This window comes from Lepus europaeus, chromosome 9 (assembly GCF_033115175.1).
Source record: "Lepus europaeus isolate LE1 chromosome 9, mLepTim1.pri, whole genome shotgun sequence".
Classification (NCBI taxonomy): domain Eukaryota; kingdom Metazoa; phylum Chordata; class Mammalia; order Lagomorpha; family Leporidae; genus Lepus; species Lepus europaeus.
Window position 1 is genome coordinate 22,891,209 of NC_084835.1, and position 17,588 is coordinate 22,908,796.

General features: G+C 47.7%; 2 protein-coding genes across 9 annotated transcripts in view; one reads left to right on the plus strand and one right to left on the minus strand.

The window, feature by feature from the left end:
- Nucleotides 1–17,588, plus strand: part of FBXW12 (F-box and WD repeat domain containing 12) — an 83,111-nt gene that overhangs the window by 13,937 nt on the left and 51,586 nt on the right. For 5 of the 6 annotated variants that reach the window (XM_062200755.1, XM_062200759.1, XM_062200760.1 and 2 more), the window contains exon 2: nucleotides 14,159–14,447. The gene's annotated coding sequence lies outside the window, so the exon portion shown is untranslated. Of the gene's footprint in view, nucleotides 1–14,158; nucleotides 14,448–17,588 lie in introns of those variants that run through there. The other variant, XM_062200763.1, reaches the window with a different exon arrangement.
- Nucleotides 2,271–16,517, minus strand: SPINK8 (serine peptidase inhibitor Kazal type 8 (putative)). Of its 3 annotated transcripts, XM_062200770.1 has the most exons (6): nucleotides 16,411–16,471; nucleotides 15,052–15,301; nucleotides 9,969–10,018; nucleotides 8,330–8,451; nucleotides 6,797–6,839; nucleotides 2,271–2,457 (listed from the first exon to the last, which is right to left on the minus strand). In XM_062200770.1, exons 2-6 carry the CDS (start codon nucleotides 15,116–15,118, stop codon nucleotides 2,446–2,448), a joined length of 294 nt encoding a protein of 97 aa, XP_062056754.1. In that variant the 5' UTR covers nucleotides 15,119–15,301; nucleotides 16,411–16,471; the 3' UTR covers nucleotides 2,271–2,445. The 3 variants fall into 3 exon arrangements, with proteins under 3 accessions (XP_062056754.1, XP_062056753.1, XP_062056752.1); XM_062200769.1 differs by lacking the exon at nucleotides 6,797–6,839 and having other exon boundaries at nucleotides 16,456–16,517; XM_062200768.1 differs by lacking the exon at nucleotides 6,797–6,839.

A 17,588-nucleotide genomic window follows, 5' to 3' on the forward strand; every position in this document is an offset into this window, starting at 1 on the left:
CAGAGGAAGGTGGCCCAACTTCTTGGGCCCCTGCACCCATGTGGGAGATGTGGATGAAGCTCCTAGCTTAGGGCTGGCCCAGTCCTGGCAATTGTGGCTATTTGGGAAATGAAACAGCAAATGGAAGATCTCTCTCTCCCTGTCTTTCCCTCTCTCTGTAATTGACTTTCAAATAAACAAATAAATAAATAAATAGATAAATAATAAATAAATAAATGAATCTTTGGAAACAAAACAAAAAACCTTTTTAGAATTGTAGGATCTCAGCCGGCGCTGCGGCTCAATAGGCTAATCCTCTGCCTGCGGCACCAGCACCCCGGGTTCTAGTCCTGGTTGGGGCACCAGATTCTGTCCTGGTTGCTCCTCTTCCAGTCCATTTCTCTGCTGTGGCCCAGGAATGCAGTGGAGGATGGCCCAAGTGCTTGGGCCCTGCACCTGCATGGGAGACCAGGAGGAAGCACCTGGCTCCTGCCTTTGGATCAGCATGGTGTGCCGGCCACAGCGGCCAGTGGAGGGTGAACTGACTCTGTCAGGAGAGAGACTGACTCTGTCTCTCTCTCTCTCTCTCTCTTTCTCTCTCTCACTGTTCACTCTGCCTGTCAAAAAAAAATTTTTTTTGTAGCATCTCTGTGTTATAAGGAAATTCAAGAAGCCAGGAGCCAGAAGCCTCTTCCGGGTCTCCTATGTGGGTACAGGAGCCCAAGGACTTGGGCCATCTTGTACTGCTATCCCAGGCCATAGCAGAGAGCTGGGTCAGAATAGGAGCAGCCAGGGCTAGAATTGGCACCCATAAGGGATACTGGTGCTTCAGTCCAGGGCGTTAACCTGCTGCGCCACAGCACTGGCCCAGCTCCTTATTTATTATTACTGCATGTTGCCTGAGATTCATTTCAGAACTTCTGAAAGAATCTCAATCTAGTGTCATTATTTTTATGCTGTAAACTGAGAAGTTGAAGCAAGCAACCATGACTTCTGTCAGTAGTAGACTGTGCTGAGTGAATTTCCTAACTCCTGGGTGATATTATTAACCTGCAGCTTATAATTTGGGGAAACTTAAAAAACATTAACGCGTATCAAGAAAGGAGACACATTTATTAACACAAGTGCACTTCTTCATCCTTTCTCTTTACATATGTTTCCCTATGGCCAGAACCAAATTTTCCCATAAGGTTCTACACAATTGGCCTTTAGTAGAAACCTCCTCATGGAGCTGTGTGAAACCCTCTGAGCCTTACTTTTTTTTTTTTTTTTTTAAGATTTATTTATTTTACTTGAAAGTCACAGTTACTCACAAAGAGAAAAAGAGGCAGAGAGACAGAGGGATCTTCCATCTGCTGGTTCACTCCCCAGATGGCCGCAATAGCCAGAGCTGCGCCAATCCAAAGCCAGGAGCCAGGAGCTTCTTCCAAGTCTCCCACATGGGTGCAGGGGCCCAAGGACTTGGGCCATCCTCCATTGCACTCCCGGGCCATAGCAGAGAGCTGGCCTGGAAGAGGGGCAAGCGGGATAGAATCCAGCGCCCAACCGGGACTAGAACCTGGGGTGCCGGCCTCCGCGGAGGATTAGCCTATTGAGCTGCGGCACCGGCCACTAACTTAAGTCTTAAAAAAAAAAAAAAAAAAAAAAAAAAAAAAAAACTTAAAAGCAAGGCTCAGGGGCGGGCACTGTGGAATAGCAGGTAAAGCCGCCACCTTCAGTGCTGGCATTCATATGGGCGCTGGTTCAAGACCCAGCTGCTCTACTTCTGATCCTGTCTCCACATGGGAGACCAGGAGAAGCACCTGGCTCCTGGCTTCGGATCAGCGCAATGCGCCAGCTATAGCGCGCCGGCCGTTTCAGCCATTGGAGGGTGAACCAACGGCAAAAGGAAAGGAAGACCTTTCTCTCTGTTTCTCTCTCTCTCACTGTCCACTCTGCCTGTCAAAAAAAAAAAAAAAAAAAAAAAGACTTAAGTTAGTAATTGTGAAGTATTTAGAAATCTCACTGTGGCCAGGCACAACTCCAGGTATTATGCACAATGCATTTCCTTTGAATGAAATTCTGGTTGAAAATTCTGAAACCCAAACCTGTTGTCTTGGAAGCCATGTCACTTGCATGGCACATGTTCAGCCCCATAATGACCAGTGCCCTCAGGCTGGAAGCATACTGCTACGGAGGCACCTGTTCCCTCTTTTTAGGTTCACCAGATCATTTGCTGACAGTAGCCTGGAAGCTCATGGTATGAGTTTTGTAGTTTGGGAATGAGAACACAGAATACCTGACTAGTTGAACAAGCTTTTTATTAACGAAGAGAAATGGTGGCCAGCCAGATTTTTGCTGAGAATCATATACTGAAAGAGCAAATCAATGAGTTTGATCCTAACCAGCGGTTTCCTCGAGCATCAGAATTCTCCAAAGGGGATACAATTGGTCATCTGGAGATTCAGATTATTCTTCATGGTAAATTCAAGGATTTTCCTGCAAGAGAAGTATCTGCTTAGAGAGAAACCTAATTTGGAGAAATTGAGGAAAAATAAAAAAGGCTATCACTTTGCTAACCATACCCTTAGTGCAGCAGGAGGAATGCCAAACAATTATCCTCTGAATTAACGCAGACTCAAGACATCTGAAGTTCATTGTAGGCTAAAGAGTGGAAGTGGGCAGAGAAAAGGAGAGGGAAGTCTGTGGATACCTGAGTGATTGTGGACCCCAGCAGAGTCTCTGACAACTCCCACGGCACAAAAGTGTGGGCAGAGGCAGTGGAGTTGAGCTGAGGCAGGATGCTGTCAGAGCACTTGGAGGTCGGGGGCGTAGAACGTGATGTCAGAGAGCACTCTGTGGTCCTGAGCATGTCCACCGCCACTGCGGACCTCTGTGTCTTGGAGTGTGAATGTTGCTAACGGCAGCGCCCTCCCCGTGAGGCGGCTGTGTGGAGCACAGGTGGGGAGAAACCAGAACGTCCTGTGGCACAGCGCAGGGCATGTGGTCAGCCGCTAAGCGGCAATTGTTGGTCCTTCTGTTAAAATCGTTATTTTTGTTGTGATCTTGCTGCATACAGTTTCTGTGCTGTTTTGGTGGAGGCCTGTGGGAAGGGGCTATTCATTCATTCCCATTTTCCTCACGTGATAGCTAACCGCTCTCATGAATTCAACATGTACCTTTCCGTCTTGTGTACTTATGAGAATTTGTATCATTGTGTCTGTTTTATTTTCAGGACACTTAATGGCAGTTGTGTTGTTTGCAGTATTCAGTCCCTTGCTTCTCCTCTCTGGACAGTGCTTTAATACGACCTCCGAGGGTGTTGTGACACAGCAGGTTAAGCCGCTGCTTGTGACGCCAGCAGCCCATATTGGAGCGCTGGCTTGAGACCTGGCCACTCCATTTCTGATCTGGATTTCGGCTAATTCCCCTGGGAAGGAAGCAGAATTTGCCACAAGTGCTTGGGCTCCTCCCATCCTCGTGGGAGACCAGGATGGAGTTCTTGGTTCTGGTTTTGGCTTGGCCCAGACTTGGCTGTTGCGGCCATTTGAGGAGTATGCAAGTGGATGGAAGATCTCTGTCTCTTTTCTCTCTCCCTCTGCCTTTCAAATATATGTTTTTTTAAAATAGAAAAGTGAAAGGTCTGCCCAGATTGCTAACTGTACACCTGATTTCTTCTGAAAGCAGCATTGATCAGCTGAGGATCCCTCCACAGTTGGTTTCTTGTCCACAAACCTGACAACTGCCACCTGAATGTCACTGCAGTAAATGTTTGCAATACAGGTAAATGTTTACAAAGCAATGAGAGAATTTCTGTGATTTCCTAGGCTTGGGAATGCTGAACCATGAGCTATATATTTAATTTCTTACCTTGCCTAAAAAGTAGGGGCCAGCTTTGGGGCACAGTGGATTAAAGCCACTACTTGCAACACTGGCATCCCGTATCTGAATGCCAGTTCCAATCCTGGATGCTCTGCTTTCAGTCCAGCTTCCTGCTAATATGCCTTAAAAGACAGCAGAGGATGATCCTGGTTCTTGCACCCCTGCCACCATGTGAGAGACCCAGGTGGTGTTTCTAGTTCCTGGCTTTTGCCTGGCCCAAGCCTGACTATTGCAGCCATTTAGGGAATGGATGGGGGGACTGAAGATTTCTCTGTCTGCCTTTCATGTAAATGAATGATAAATATGGGCTGCAGACATCCCAAGCCGTGGTTTAACCCATTGTACTGCAATCCTGCTACAGTATTTCTGTGCCAAATATTGGCACCTCTCATGGCCTCTTAGCTTCCCATACATCCATGTTGACATTACCTAGGATTTTTGTGCTGGGCTATTTTGAATATGATTTCTTTATTTTCCCCATTTCTTTGATTCTAGACTAATTTTTCCTAATTAACAATAGACTTTAAGAAAATATTTCATCATCCTAACTTCTTTTCTTTTTGCAGACTCTGCTGGATTTGTTTCTCAGTGTGTGCTTTTTTTATGTGATAACGATTTTAGATCTATCTTTTTTTTTTTTTTTTTTTTTTAATGACAGGCAGAGTTAGACAATGAGAGAGAGACAGAGAGAAAGGTCTTCCTTCCATTGGTTCACCCCCAAAATGGCCGCTACAGCTGGTGTGCTGTGCCGATCCGAAGCCAGGAGCCAGGGGCTTCCTTCTGGTCTCCCATGTGGGTGCAGGGCCCAAGCACTTGGGCCATCCTCCACTGCCTTCCCAGGCCACAGCAGAGAGCTGGACTGGAAGAGGAGCAACTGGGACAGAATCTGGCACCCCAACCAGGACTAGAACCTGGGGTGCCGGTGCTGCAGGCAGAGGATTAGCCAAATGAGCTGTGGTGCTGGCCTAGATCTTAGACCTATCTTAAGAATAGGATTTATATTATAATATTTGAATATAAAATTTTGTAGGACACATGTTTTGTGATCTATATAATATACTTCTTGCCCAAACGTCATTCCTTAGAAATGGCCTGCTCAGGGTTGTTGCAGCCAGTTCCTGCAGCGAAAGGTCAGTAACGAGCCCTCCAAGGCTGTGTGGCCTGGGTCCTCCAGCCCTGCTCCATACTCACACCTCTGCCCTCCCTCAAGGCTGCAGCCCCCTCCACCAAGCCCAGGTCAGTTCACGATAGCCTTCTGTCTCCCCAAGAGTGGTCTCATGTTTCTTCCTCCCCTTCCTCTTCCTCTTCTTCTCCTTGTCCTCTTCCTTCTCTTCTCTGCTCTCTGTTTCTTTCCCTCTACCTTTCTCCCTTTTTTCTTCTGGAATCACTGCTTCCCTCAAATTTCAGTTGTTTCTCTAGGACTGATTTTAGGGAGTGACCAGCAGCCCATTGTAGTCCCACCCTTTTTTCACTAAGGCTGGCTCTTAGTGAAATCATGTATGCATGTATATGAGCACAGAAGCATTTATTTATCAAATCTCTATGTGCACTTTAGCACATGAGTGATCCTTGGAACACTCTGGACATCATTCTGTAGGTATCCCAAGTTTACAAGTATCTGACACTGTGGCGTAGTAAGTTTACCCTCTGCCTGCAGTGTCGGCATCCCATATGGGCACTGGTTCAAGTTCCGGCTGTTCCACTTCTGATCCAGCTGTCTGCTTATGGTCTGGAAGAGCAGTGGAAGATGGCCCAAGTGCTTAGACCCATGCATGCATGTGGTAGACCTGGAAGAAGCTCCTGGCTCCTGACTTTGGATTGGCCCAGCTCTGGTGGTTGCAGCCATTTGGGGGAGTGAATCAGCAGATGGAAGACCTCTCTCTGTGTCTCTACCTCTGTAATGCTGCCTCTCAGAACATCCCTTTGACACTAAGAGTTTGAAACAGACATAAGGCTAGTGGTGCATTTGATAAGGGCAAAGGATTGAGGTGGGGTCCAAATGTGAGAGGAAGGAATTCAGAATTTTTTATAAATTAGCCCATGTCATCGAGACTCTGTTGGGGTAGGAATCATGTGAGTTCTCTTTATAGTTACCCCAAATGAACATGCCTAGCAGTCTTCTGATTTCTCTTTAATGGATACAGAAACATCCAACGTCTGGACCTTTCCTAAGGGAGTACCACACATGCTGCTTTGTGAACCAGATGAGCATATGAACTCTTGATGAAGATCGTATTGGAGAATATTGTGATATAATTACTACTAAATTAGATATAATCGTCCTGCTTTACTTTATTCTCCTCTTCTGCAAGGATTTGTCCCAGTCCTATTGCCAGGCCTCATCAAGCCATAAATAGCTCAGTGGCATCAGATATTCTTGCTTAGATCCAATGGCCCCAAAGTCAGTGACACAGCATCTAGACCTAGGGCTGACGAAAGTTCTGCTCCATTCAGCTTCAGAATAACTGTTCACATTCCAGTGAGGGCTTTTTGTCATTATCTCAGATACTGGGCATGAGAAGAACAAGAGAGGGTAGAACAGGTGTGCTTTACTGTTGGATTATTAGGTCAAAACATGTGTCTTCTGGGTATGAGGTATTGCTGTGTCTTCCTCTCAGATGACACAGCAATAATTCAGTGTGATAACGACGTTGTGAGTGTTAAGGAAGCTGGCTTATTAAAGGTACATTCTGGAGCATGGAGGAGTCTGAGGTGATGCCTGACACTTGGGTTAATAAACTTCATCAAAGACAATAGAGAAAAAGAACAGAGGAAGGAAATGGGCAGAAACTTTACAATGTATTGAATCTATGTGGTAGGAATATGAGGTTCATTATGCATATTATTGTGTCTACTTTCATATGTTTAAAATTTTTCATAACATTAAAATTCTCTACAACCATGAGTTCTTAAATATATCTGACTTAGTTCTGAAAAGTAAAAGTGATTTACTTACACATGATCCATCGTGCAGTTTAGTTACGTTAAGCCCTTCAAATCTGAAAGAAAATATTCTGAAATTATGTTTTCCCCTCTGGGGCAAATAATATAACATAATTTTACCTCATAATCTTTGCGTGAGTTTGAGGAGAAAACATTCTGCTGATAGTGATCTTTTAAAAAAAAGATTTATTTATTGGGGCTGGCACTCCCTAGCTGGCCTGGGAAAGCATTAGCTTTGGAACATCAGTGTATAGGAGACAATTGCCACTGATTTGTTCACTTTACAGTAATTAATTTTGTGTCATCTGAATTTCACCTCAGTTGAAAAAATTATATATCCATTTCAGCCTGTTGATAGCTATGAGACCTTTGGCAAGTCACTCCTCTCTGGCTTTGATGTCTTCTTTGGAAAGGGAGCTTTGGGCAGGGCTAGCAGAAAAAATGGAGAAGGAAGGCCCTTGGGAGTCTTTCCTCCATGAAAACACTACTTCTGTAATTAAGTTAGCATTAACACAAATTAGATTGGTACAAGTTAAAATTTTTCTTGATATCCTCAGGACAACTGCTAAGTACATAGTTTTTTTTGGTGTGTGTGTGTGTGTGTGTTTTTTTTTTTTCTTTGTAGTGAAAGGGAGCTCTTTGGAGGCACTCTCTCAGGCATCTCCTGCCTCTGGTGGCCTTTGAGTCCGAGGTGCTGGGGGTCCCCAGGCTGTATGTTCTGATTGCCAGGTGTCTGTGCCAGCAATTGAGACTGGCATTCACAACTCTTATGATTTCTAGTTTGTGTTTTAGTGTTTGTAGCAAGGAATGCAAAAAAAAAATAATAATAAAATAAAATAAAATAAAGGAGTCCAATTATGCCCAGCCAAATGTTTCCCATTCCAGTCAAAAAGATTATTGTTCCTTCTCTTGGGGAAAGGCCAGGAGGAGGAAGGGGAGAGAGACAAGAGTTTGATCTCTGTGTCTTTGCTTTTTTCTTTTAAGATTCTGGACCTACTCTCCAAAAGTTATCTAGGCAAGAGTGTGAATTTCCCCTTTAAAGAAGAAAGCTCCCCCCCTAAGGAGCTTCCTGGATGCTCCTTAGTACACCTCCCCACTCACACTGGGCCAACACAGTTGGCATTTTACTAGGGTGGCACCCAAAGCTTCTAACACATGATGGGCCCAAAGAATAAACCACATACTGTGCTGACAACTAAAGGAATATTGAGGAATAATGCCATTCAAAGCTCAGTGAACCACTAGCTGGGAAGATGCTTCACCAGGCCTGGCTGGGGGCTGGGTGTTCTATGGACACATGATCTGGATGCCAGCTACTGCTGCTGAGATCCCTCCACTTGGTCCCTCACCTCAGTGGCTCCCTGCCTCTGCAAGGTCTGAAAGGGTCCCATAAACCTTTCGGAAAAACAGGGCAGGGGGGAAGAAATGCAGGAGACTCTGGAGGGGAAGATCCACCTGGGTGACGCAGGACGCGGGATGAGGATGTCATCCTGGGTTGGCCTGCATTAGGCTCCTGGGCTGAGGCTCAGAAGAAGATCATACTTACAGGATTTTGAAGCAGAGATGGCACTCCCCACCGTAGGTGACCTGGTCACTGCCACATATGAGCTTACTAGGCTGGAAGTAGGACAAAAGCCAGCACCTGTTGATGTTCTTCTTGCATTCAGCCTGAAGGTGAGACACAGACCACTGCTTTAGACCCTGTCCCCCAGGCCCTTGGACCATTATCAGCGCTAGAAGCCAGGGGAGGAGGTGGAGGAAGGAGCAGCAGACAGGGAGTTGGGAGAATGGCCTTTAGAAGCCTATGTTGGATCCTGGCGCTTAGCACCACCAAGGTGTATATAATTGTAAGGTTATATCTAATCTGTGCACTCCATAGTCCCACGTAAATTCCTTATTAAGATGAAAATCTGGGGCTGGTGTTGTGGCACAGCGGGTTAAACTGTAGTTTGTGATGCCCTCATTGCATAGTGTAGTGCTGGTTCAAGTCCCAGCTGCTCTGCTTCCAATCTAGTTCCCTGCTAATGTGCCTGGGAAAGCAGCAGCAGATGGCCCAAATACTGGGGTCCCTGCCACCCACGTGGGTGAGCTAGATGGAGTTCCTGGTTCCTGGCTTTGGCCTGGCCCACCCCCAGCTATTGGAGCTATTTGGGGAGTGCCCTGGCCATTGAGGCCATTTGGGCAGTTAACCAGTGGATGGAAGATATTCTCTCTCTGTCTGTCTCTCTCTCTCTTACTCTGCCTTTCAAATAAATAAACAAATGAAAAAAAAAAAAAAAGATGAAGGATACTGGTGTTGTGGCGTAGCTATATGACACTGGCATCCCACATGGGCAGCGGTTCAAGTCCTGGTTGCTCCACTTCTGATCTAGTTCCCTGCTAATGGCCTGGGAATGTTATGGAAGATGACTCAGTGTTTGTGTCCCTGCACCCGTATGGGAGACCAGAGGAGGCTCCCAGCTCCTGGCTTCAGACCAGCCCAGCTCCGGCTGTTGCAGCCATCTGGAGAGTGAATCAGCAGATAGAAGTGTTCTATTTCTCTCTCTCTCTCTCTCTCTCGCGCACGCACACACACACACCTTTTCTTTCTCTCTATAATTCTGCCTTTCAAATAAACAACTAAATCATTTAAAAAATAGATTTGAAAAGAAATGTTTGCAAAAGATGAAAACCCTTGACCCTACCAACCACAAAATGTGACTGGTAGGTAGCAAAAGTAGGAAATGTCTCTCAAGGTTAGACGTTCTCATGAACATGGCTGAGTGCTTATCATATGTGATGCCTTAGATGGCAGCAGCTCGAAACTGGTCACAGCAGGGTAGGACATAGGAGGGGGCTGACAGATCATAGCGTCTTGGTATGAAGGAGGAGGGATATGTGGCCAGGCACACTATGAAAGAGTGTCCACTGCAATGTAGGACCAACCTGAATTTGATCTGGGACCTGGTCATCCATTTGGTGGTGCAAAATCCTTACCTTCTATCCGCAGGGGAGTTGTAGGAGCTGACTGGGATAACGCACAGGAAGAGGGCTCAGGAACATATAAAATGTGCTGCAGGTACTTGGTGACTCAGCTTCCATGGTTGTGTCATTCCCATGCAAGTTCCCTCTGTCGACCACCTGCCAGAAGGAGGAGCTGGGGCTGGGACCAAAACCAGAACTCTCTGCAAGGAAACAGAGCTCACCTTTGTCTGTTCTAAGTAAGCTTCCTTGTAGCCCAATGGAAGAGGGTAATCTGGAAGACAAAGCACACATGGAGGAGTTGCTTCTCTGTCTTCTGCCTTCAGGGAAGAGGTAGGATGAGGGAGGCGCTGGCACCCAGGAAGCATCAGATCCCTTCTGGACAGGCTGGGTCCCTTTTTGGGGACTTTTCTCTCTAGAGGAGTGTAGAATCAGGAACCTTCTGCCCCTCACCCTCTGTGGATCTGAATGCTGGCCCTTGCCTGTCATGGGTGAATGACAGACACAGTGATCCCTGAAGCTGTTTTTAGAAAACATGCTAGGCTGGCGCCGCAGCTCACTAGGCTAATCCTCCACCTGCAGCGCTGGCACCCTGGGTTCTAGTCCCGGTTAGGGCATCAGTTCTGTCCCGGTTGCTCCTCTTCCAGTCTAGTTCTCTGCTGTGGCCCGGGAGGGTAGTGGAGGATGGCCCAGGTCCTTGGGCCCTGCACCCGCATAGGAGACCAAGAGGGAGCACCTGGCTCTTTGCTTCGGATTGGCGCAGTGCACCAGCCGTAGCGGCCACTTGGGGGGTGAACCAATGGAAAAAGAAAGACCTTTCTCTCTGTCTCTCTCACTGTCTAACTCTGCCTGTCAAAAAAACAAAACAAAACAAAACAAAAAAAAAACATGCTCTGAGTTACAGATTACCATGGAGTAGCTGGATTGGGATGCCTTAAGACTTTCATTAAAGGCCGGCGCCACGGCTCAATAGGCTAATCCTCCGCCTTGCGGCGCCGGCACACCGGGTTCTAGTCCCGGTCGGGGCACCGATCCTGTCCCGGTTGCCCCTCTTCCAGGCCAGCTCTCTGCTGTGGCCAGGGAGTGCAGTGGAGGATGGTCCAAGTGCTTGGGCCCTGCACCCCATGGGAGACCAGGAGAAGCACCTGGCTCCTGCCATCGGATCAGCGCGGTGCGCCGGCCGCAGCACGCTACCGCGGCGGCCATTGGAGGGTGAACCAACGTCAAAAGGAAGACCTTTCTCTCTGTCTCTCTCTCTCACTGTCCACTCTGCCTGTCAAAAAAAAAAAAAAAGAAAGAAAGAAATTAGCCTGTTTGTGTGAGAGGGGCCTGAAGAAACCAGCATCTGCTGAGGAAGCCCCAGAAGCCCAGCATTTTGCACCTCAAAGTCCTGCCCAGACCCTGATAACCTGCCAGGTGGTCCCAGCCGTCTTCCAAGGAAAGCTCCCAGGAGAATTCTCTCTCCTTAGGCCCAAAGGGGTTACCTGACCTGATAACATGGGGCCCCTCAGGTCCAGCAAACCTGGGGAGGAATTTGCAAAACCCTTTACCCTAAAGGAGAAGGGGGGAGGAGTAAAGAGACTCCTTTAAAAACTGGGAGTCTAAACAAAGACTGCTTGCTCAGCTCTCTGCTCTCTGCTGAGCCACCCGCCTGGCCTGCCCAGGTGTATTCTGTCCATTCAACCATGTAACCTAGCTCTCCCCAGTCCTAGTGACTGGACACTCTCTCCCTATCCCTTCCATTCTGACAGGTGCCCTGTCCCCAATACAATCTTATTGCTTTGCTCTCTGTCTCACACCTGAATTCTTTCTTGCGTGAAGACAAGAACCCATGGCTTTTCTCCGGTGACACAAGTACTTGGGCCCCTGCCTCCCACAAGAGAGACCTGGTTGGATTTCCTGGTTCCTGGCTTTGGACTGGTCCAACCCTGTTGTGGGCATTTGGAGAGTGAACCAGCAGATGAAGATCTCTCTTTTCCTCTCTCTCTGCCATTCTGCCTTTCAAGTAGATAACTTCAAACATTTTTTTACAAATCAAATTTCTCTTAAGAAAATCCTCAGAGGCATAAATTACTCCATATTGTGATCCAATTAAAATTTGACACCCACTCCCCCCTTTACAGTGTGGTTTTGGGACCAGCTTTTGAGGTTTGCTCTGACCCCCAGGGAGTTCTTCATAGCAGTCTATTTCTGGTTCTTTCTTTCTGGGAAAGCACTTACTGTTCTCACAGAGCCACCTGTTTCCTTGTCACTGCCAACCAACCAAATCTGGCAGTTTTGGCAGGCCCTTAGGCTCGAATTTTCCCATTCTATTCCAAATGCAGAGTCACCTTCTCTTTTTCTGCAATAACTCTGTAGTCTTCCTTGCAGAAGTCTCTGGAGCTCTCTGTTCTTACGCTTGCCTCTTCGTCCCAGGAAAATGTCTCTGCTGCTCTGGACGGTGGCCTGCTTACCTCTGTCATCCGCTTTATGTGCAGGACACTGTGCAGAGGCAGTGGCCTCTGATCCTCTCGGCTTGTTTCCTTCCAGTGTGGAAGCTCCAACCTACAAGCCAGCTGCCATGATCCCACTGTTCTCACCTGGGGCAGAATGGAAGCAGTGGCAAAACAGGGCCCCTACGTCCTGGCCTTGCTCTCCTGGAACATAGCTTCAGTAATACGGAGCTGGAGCAGAGCCATGAAAAACATTGGTGACCTTCCTCTCCCGGGGAGAAATCTTTGTCCTAAGCTGTAAGCTAGGGAGAGACAGAGGCTCACCTTTTTGGCCACACCTGCCCAGTGTGGAGGTCCCATCCTGCTGAGCTGGGCAGGGGTTGAGAATGTCAGATCCAGCTTAAGTGCTGCAGACTCTCCCTAGTCTTACCTTTTAAAGCACTTCTCAAAGTGCATGTTAAAACTTGGTGGACTGTGGTGTCTGTGTATCTGCCACCCCTGGTAGGGCACAGTGTGAGGGCAGGGACCACTCCTGCCACAGAAGCAGTGTCTACAATGTTAGCACATGTTATTTCATAACACTCAATTATGGTAGTTGAGTGTTATGAAAAAACTCTGCATGGATTTTAATATTTTCCCACAAAAACAAACTTGTCTTTTAATTCTAATTCCCCCACAAGCATTTTGAAATACCTTCATATAGTTATTAGATATATAAGTAAACGGAGGGGCCAGCACCGCGGCTCACTAGGCTAATCCTCCGCCTTGCGGCGCCAGCACACCAGGTTCTAGTCCCGGTTGGGGCGCTGGATTCTGTCCGGTTGCCCCTCTTCCAGGCCAGCTCTCTGCTGTGGCCCGGGAGTGCAGTGGAGGATGGCCCAAGTCCTTGGGTCCTGCACCCCATGGGAGACCAGGAGAAGCACCTGGCTCCTGGCTTCGGATTAGCGCGGTGCGCTGGCCACGGTGCACCGGCCGCAGCAGCCATTGGAGGGTGAACCAACTTCAAAAGAAAGACCTTTCTCTCTGTCTCTCTCTCACACTGTCCACTCTGCCTGTCAAAAATAAATTTAAAAAATAATAAAATAAATGGAGGGACAGTATTTTGGTAAAGCAGGTAAAGCCACCATCCGTGATGCCAGCATCCCATAAGGGCACCAGCTCATGTCCTAGCTGCTCCACTTCGATCCAGCTTCCTGCCAATATGCCTTGGAAAGCAGTGGAAGATGGCCTTCGGCCTCCTGGCTTCAGCCTGGCCCAGCCCTGGCCATTGTGGCCATTTGGGGAATGAACCAGCAGATGGAAGAGCTCTTTCTCTTTCGGTCTCTCTCTCTCTCTCTAACTCTGACTTCCAAGATAAATACAATAAACCTTTAAAGAAAGTTACTAAATATTTCTAAAAAAAAAAAAAAAATTTAAATGGGAGCTGGGAAGCCCTGGACAGTAGTAGGGGCTATAAAAGGGTACTTCAAGAAGTACAAGGAAAAACATGTTTATTTGAGTGCCAAAAAAAATTAAAATCCATGCATAGTTTATCCATGGCCCACATTTTTCATGAACATTACGAAGGCTTTTAGGTTTAGCAGAACTAAGATAAGATTTGCACTAAAAAAAGACACCCATTGTAGCAGCCTGGAGGATGGGCTGCGTGCCAGGGAACAGAGAAGATACAGGTATTCTCAGGGGACAGCGATGAGAAACTTCCCGGAGACTGAGACGGCATGGGTTTGTGGGATGTGTGGAGTGTTCCCTTGGTTAAACCTGACTATTGGAAAAGGGCACACAGAGGGCCAACTCTGAGAGAGTGACTGTCAGGGAGACGGAGCAGCTGAGTCTCGGTGTGCCTGGTGTACCCGTGGGGAGCCCAGGCCAGCGGGCATGCTCGGAGGACGGAGGGGAGGCTGAACAAGCTGGAAATCCACCTGGATCCCTCCAGAGGAGAGCGACAGGGACGAAGAGGAGACCTCCTTTGTTTTTCTCTTCAGGTACAAGAGGCGTGAAGAACAATTCTGAGTTTTCCTATGTGTTAAGATATGAGAAGCTTGGAAAAAAAGTCGGAGTGAGAGAGCGAGCTAATGGAGAGTAAGATATCAAAGAGAAATGAGAAAGAATTTCAGTGTGGAAATTTCAGAATGGAAGAAGATGCTGAGGCCCACAGAGCACACCTGCACATGAACCACGAGCACCACGGTCGCCGACACTGCCCATTAACCAGAGGAGCACCTGAGAGTGTTTGCACACAGCCAAAGGAAGTCCTTTCTGGATTTGTGATACGTAAGCATACCGACGGTCATAATGGGCATTTCTGAGATTTATTTTATTTTTTAACATTTATGTATTTATTTGAAAGGTAGAGCTACAGAGAGGCAGAGAGAATGAGAGAGAGGTCTTCTACCCACTGGTTCACTCCCCAAATGGCTGCAATGGCTGGAGCTAGGCCCAACTGAAGCCAGGAGCCAGGACCTTCTTCTGTGTCTCCCATTTGAGTTCAGGGGCCCACGGACTTGGGCCATCTTTTACTGTTTCCCAGGCCATAACAGGGGGTTGGATCAGAAATGGAGCAGCCAGGACTTGAACTGGTACCCATATGGGATGCCGATGCTACAGGCCAGGGCTTTAACTTACTGAGCCACCCTGCCTGCACCCCATTTCTAAGATATGAATGTCCTGGATGGTAACCTGGCTTTTTGGAAGCCTCAGTAGTCCTGGATTTGGAAGGTTTGGATTTGACTCCCAGTTGTAAAGCTAACGCTATTGTGTGAATCCTTTCTCTGGACTGTAACATGAGGAATTAGGATGAAACACAACTGACTGGCACGCCTCTAGCTGATTTCCCCTTGACTCTGGTACCACCACAGATCCAGGAGAAGCAACTCACCTGATGCAAAAGCAGCCCACATGGAGATGGCTAGAACAAGGGTGGGCTTTGAGAAGATCCCCTTCATGGTGGCGGGAGAGCTGGGGAAATGCGCAGCTTGGCTGGCAGGACAGAGAGAACTCTGCCTGAAGTACAGCTTCTCACAGAGATCCTGCACGGGCCAGGATGCAAAGTCTGAATGCTTTGTTCTGTCCTCAGGTCACTTGGAATGAATTGCGTCTGATACAATTAAATTGCTCAATTCGTTTCCCTAGAACAATTGGACATCAGAAAAAAAGATTATCTTAAAAACAGAATTTGGGCCGGCGCCGCGGCTCAATAGGCTAATCCTCCGCCTAGCGGCGCCGGCACACCGGGTTCTAGTCCCGGTCGGGGCACCGATCCTGTCCCGGTTGCCCCTCTTCCAGGCCAGCTCTCTGCTGTGGCCAGGGAGTGCAGTGGAGGATGGCCCAAGCCCTTGGGCCCTGCACCCCATGGGAGACCAGGATAAACACCTGGCTCCTGCCATCGGATCAGCGCGGTGCGCCGGCCGCAGCGCGCTACCGCGGCGGCCATTGGAGGGTGAACCAACGGCAAAAAAGGAAGACCTTTCTCTCTGTCTCTGTCTCTCACTGTCCACTCTGCCTGTCAAAAAAAAAAAAAAAAAAAACAGAATTTGAGGAGATGCCAAATAAAAAGAGCGAGTGAAGAATATTTGCAAGGGAGAATAAGCAAGAGTTTTCCGATGAATTATTTTAAAGTTTGTACTGATCTCTGAGCAAAGGGCAGTCACTAGGAAGCTCAGTGACAAATCAACAAACAGCAAAAAACAGGAGGGGACAAATCACTTAAACTCACTCCCATACTCTTTTTTTGAGAGGCAGAGAGACTAGGGGGCACACACACAGAGATCCTATCTGCTGGTTCAACCCTCAAATGCCTGCCGTGGCCTTCAACTGAAGCCAGGAGCAGGGGATTGAATCCGGGTCTTCCGTGTGGGCAGCAGGATCCTAATTACTTGAGCCATCATCGCTGCGTCTCAGGGTCTGCATTCGCAAGGAGCCGGAGTCAGGAGCCAGAGCCAGGAAGTGAACCCAGCTGCTCCAGAAGGGGACGCAGGTATCTTAACTGCTAGGCTAAGTGCCCTCCCCCCACTACCATAATCTTACTCTTCATAATGTTGTGACTTCGGGGTTAGTATTTAGCAACCAATAAAACGATCAAAATGAAAGCTCTGGAGTCTTTCCCAGGAGCTTCCTTGGCACAATGACCCTGTTTTCGGGTTTCTGTCCTCTTCATGCTACACATTTTCCAGACACATTATCTACCCAGGTAATTTCTCCCCAAGACCTTCCTGAGTGAAAACAATAAATAACACACCATTTGTCCTACTCCAAAGTCTGCAAAGTGAGAAGTCCACTTTACCTGCTGTGACTCCCACAGTGGCTCTGAGAAACTGGCTGGGCAGGACAGTTTGTCAATATTGAAACAGCAAGAGAGGCGGGGTTCTAAGTGTCCGGCCTTGAAAGCGCTTCCCAGTTAGGAAGTGTGGACACAATTCAAGCCTGTCAGCTCCAAGTTTTGTAACGCCTGAATCTTTTGAGTTCAGATTTCAACTTTCTGAGAGGGGTGTCCCCTGTCCGTTTCCATCCTGAAATCTAGCTGTTCTTGCCAGACCCAAATTTACTATTTTAAAGACATGTCGTGCTCAGTGTTTGAATTGCTACCCTTTTATACATATTGTAATTATTATAGTCACGGAAGCTTCAGCACCATAAATGATCATATCTGCATTTGCAGCCGATTATTTTATCAGTAGAACTGTATATTCACTTTACTCGAATGTTTACTTTAGAATTTTATTGTATTGACTCACAGAATCTTAGAGTGGAAAGCTGCCTGATAGAGAATCTGCCAAGCTCCGTCTCGCTTAGCAGCACTGAGGAATTCTGGCAGACGGTGCTCGTTCCCTTCAATGGTAGCTCTTACCACTGGGATTACAATGCCTCAAAGCACCAACGAGGCAGAGGTGAGAGAGAGAGAGAGAGAGAGAGAGATCTTCCATCTTTCCGTCTGCTGGCTCACTCCCCAGATGTCCACAACAACAAGGGCTGGGCCAGGCTGAAGCCAAGAGCCAGGAGCTCCATCAGGGTCTCCCACGTGGTTGGCATCATCTGCTGGCCCTCCCCCCACACCCCAAGGATGTCTATCAGCAGGAATCTGTAATCGGGAGTGGGGACTCCATCCTGGGCACTGTGCTATGGGATGCAGGCGTCCTAAGCAGTGGCTTAACCCACTGTGCCACAGTGCCCTCTCTTAAAGGGGAATTTCGGAGGTTGTTGGGCGTCACTAATTCCTGGGCCAAGTCCTGAATGAATGGCTTCAACTGAGGACATGCCATTTGGTTCTGGGAAGCCAAGTGCACATTCTCAGAACTTCTGTGATGGAACACAATGTCTTCAACTTTTTTTTTTTTTTTTTTTTTTTTTTTTTTAAAGGCAGAGTTGGGGCGTGGGGGAGAGGGAGGGAAAGAGATTCACTTTTTCTGGTTCACTCCC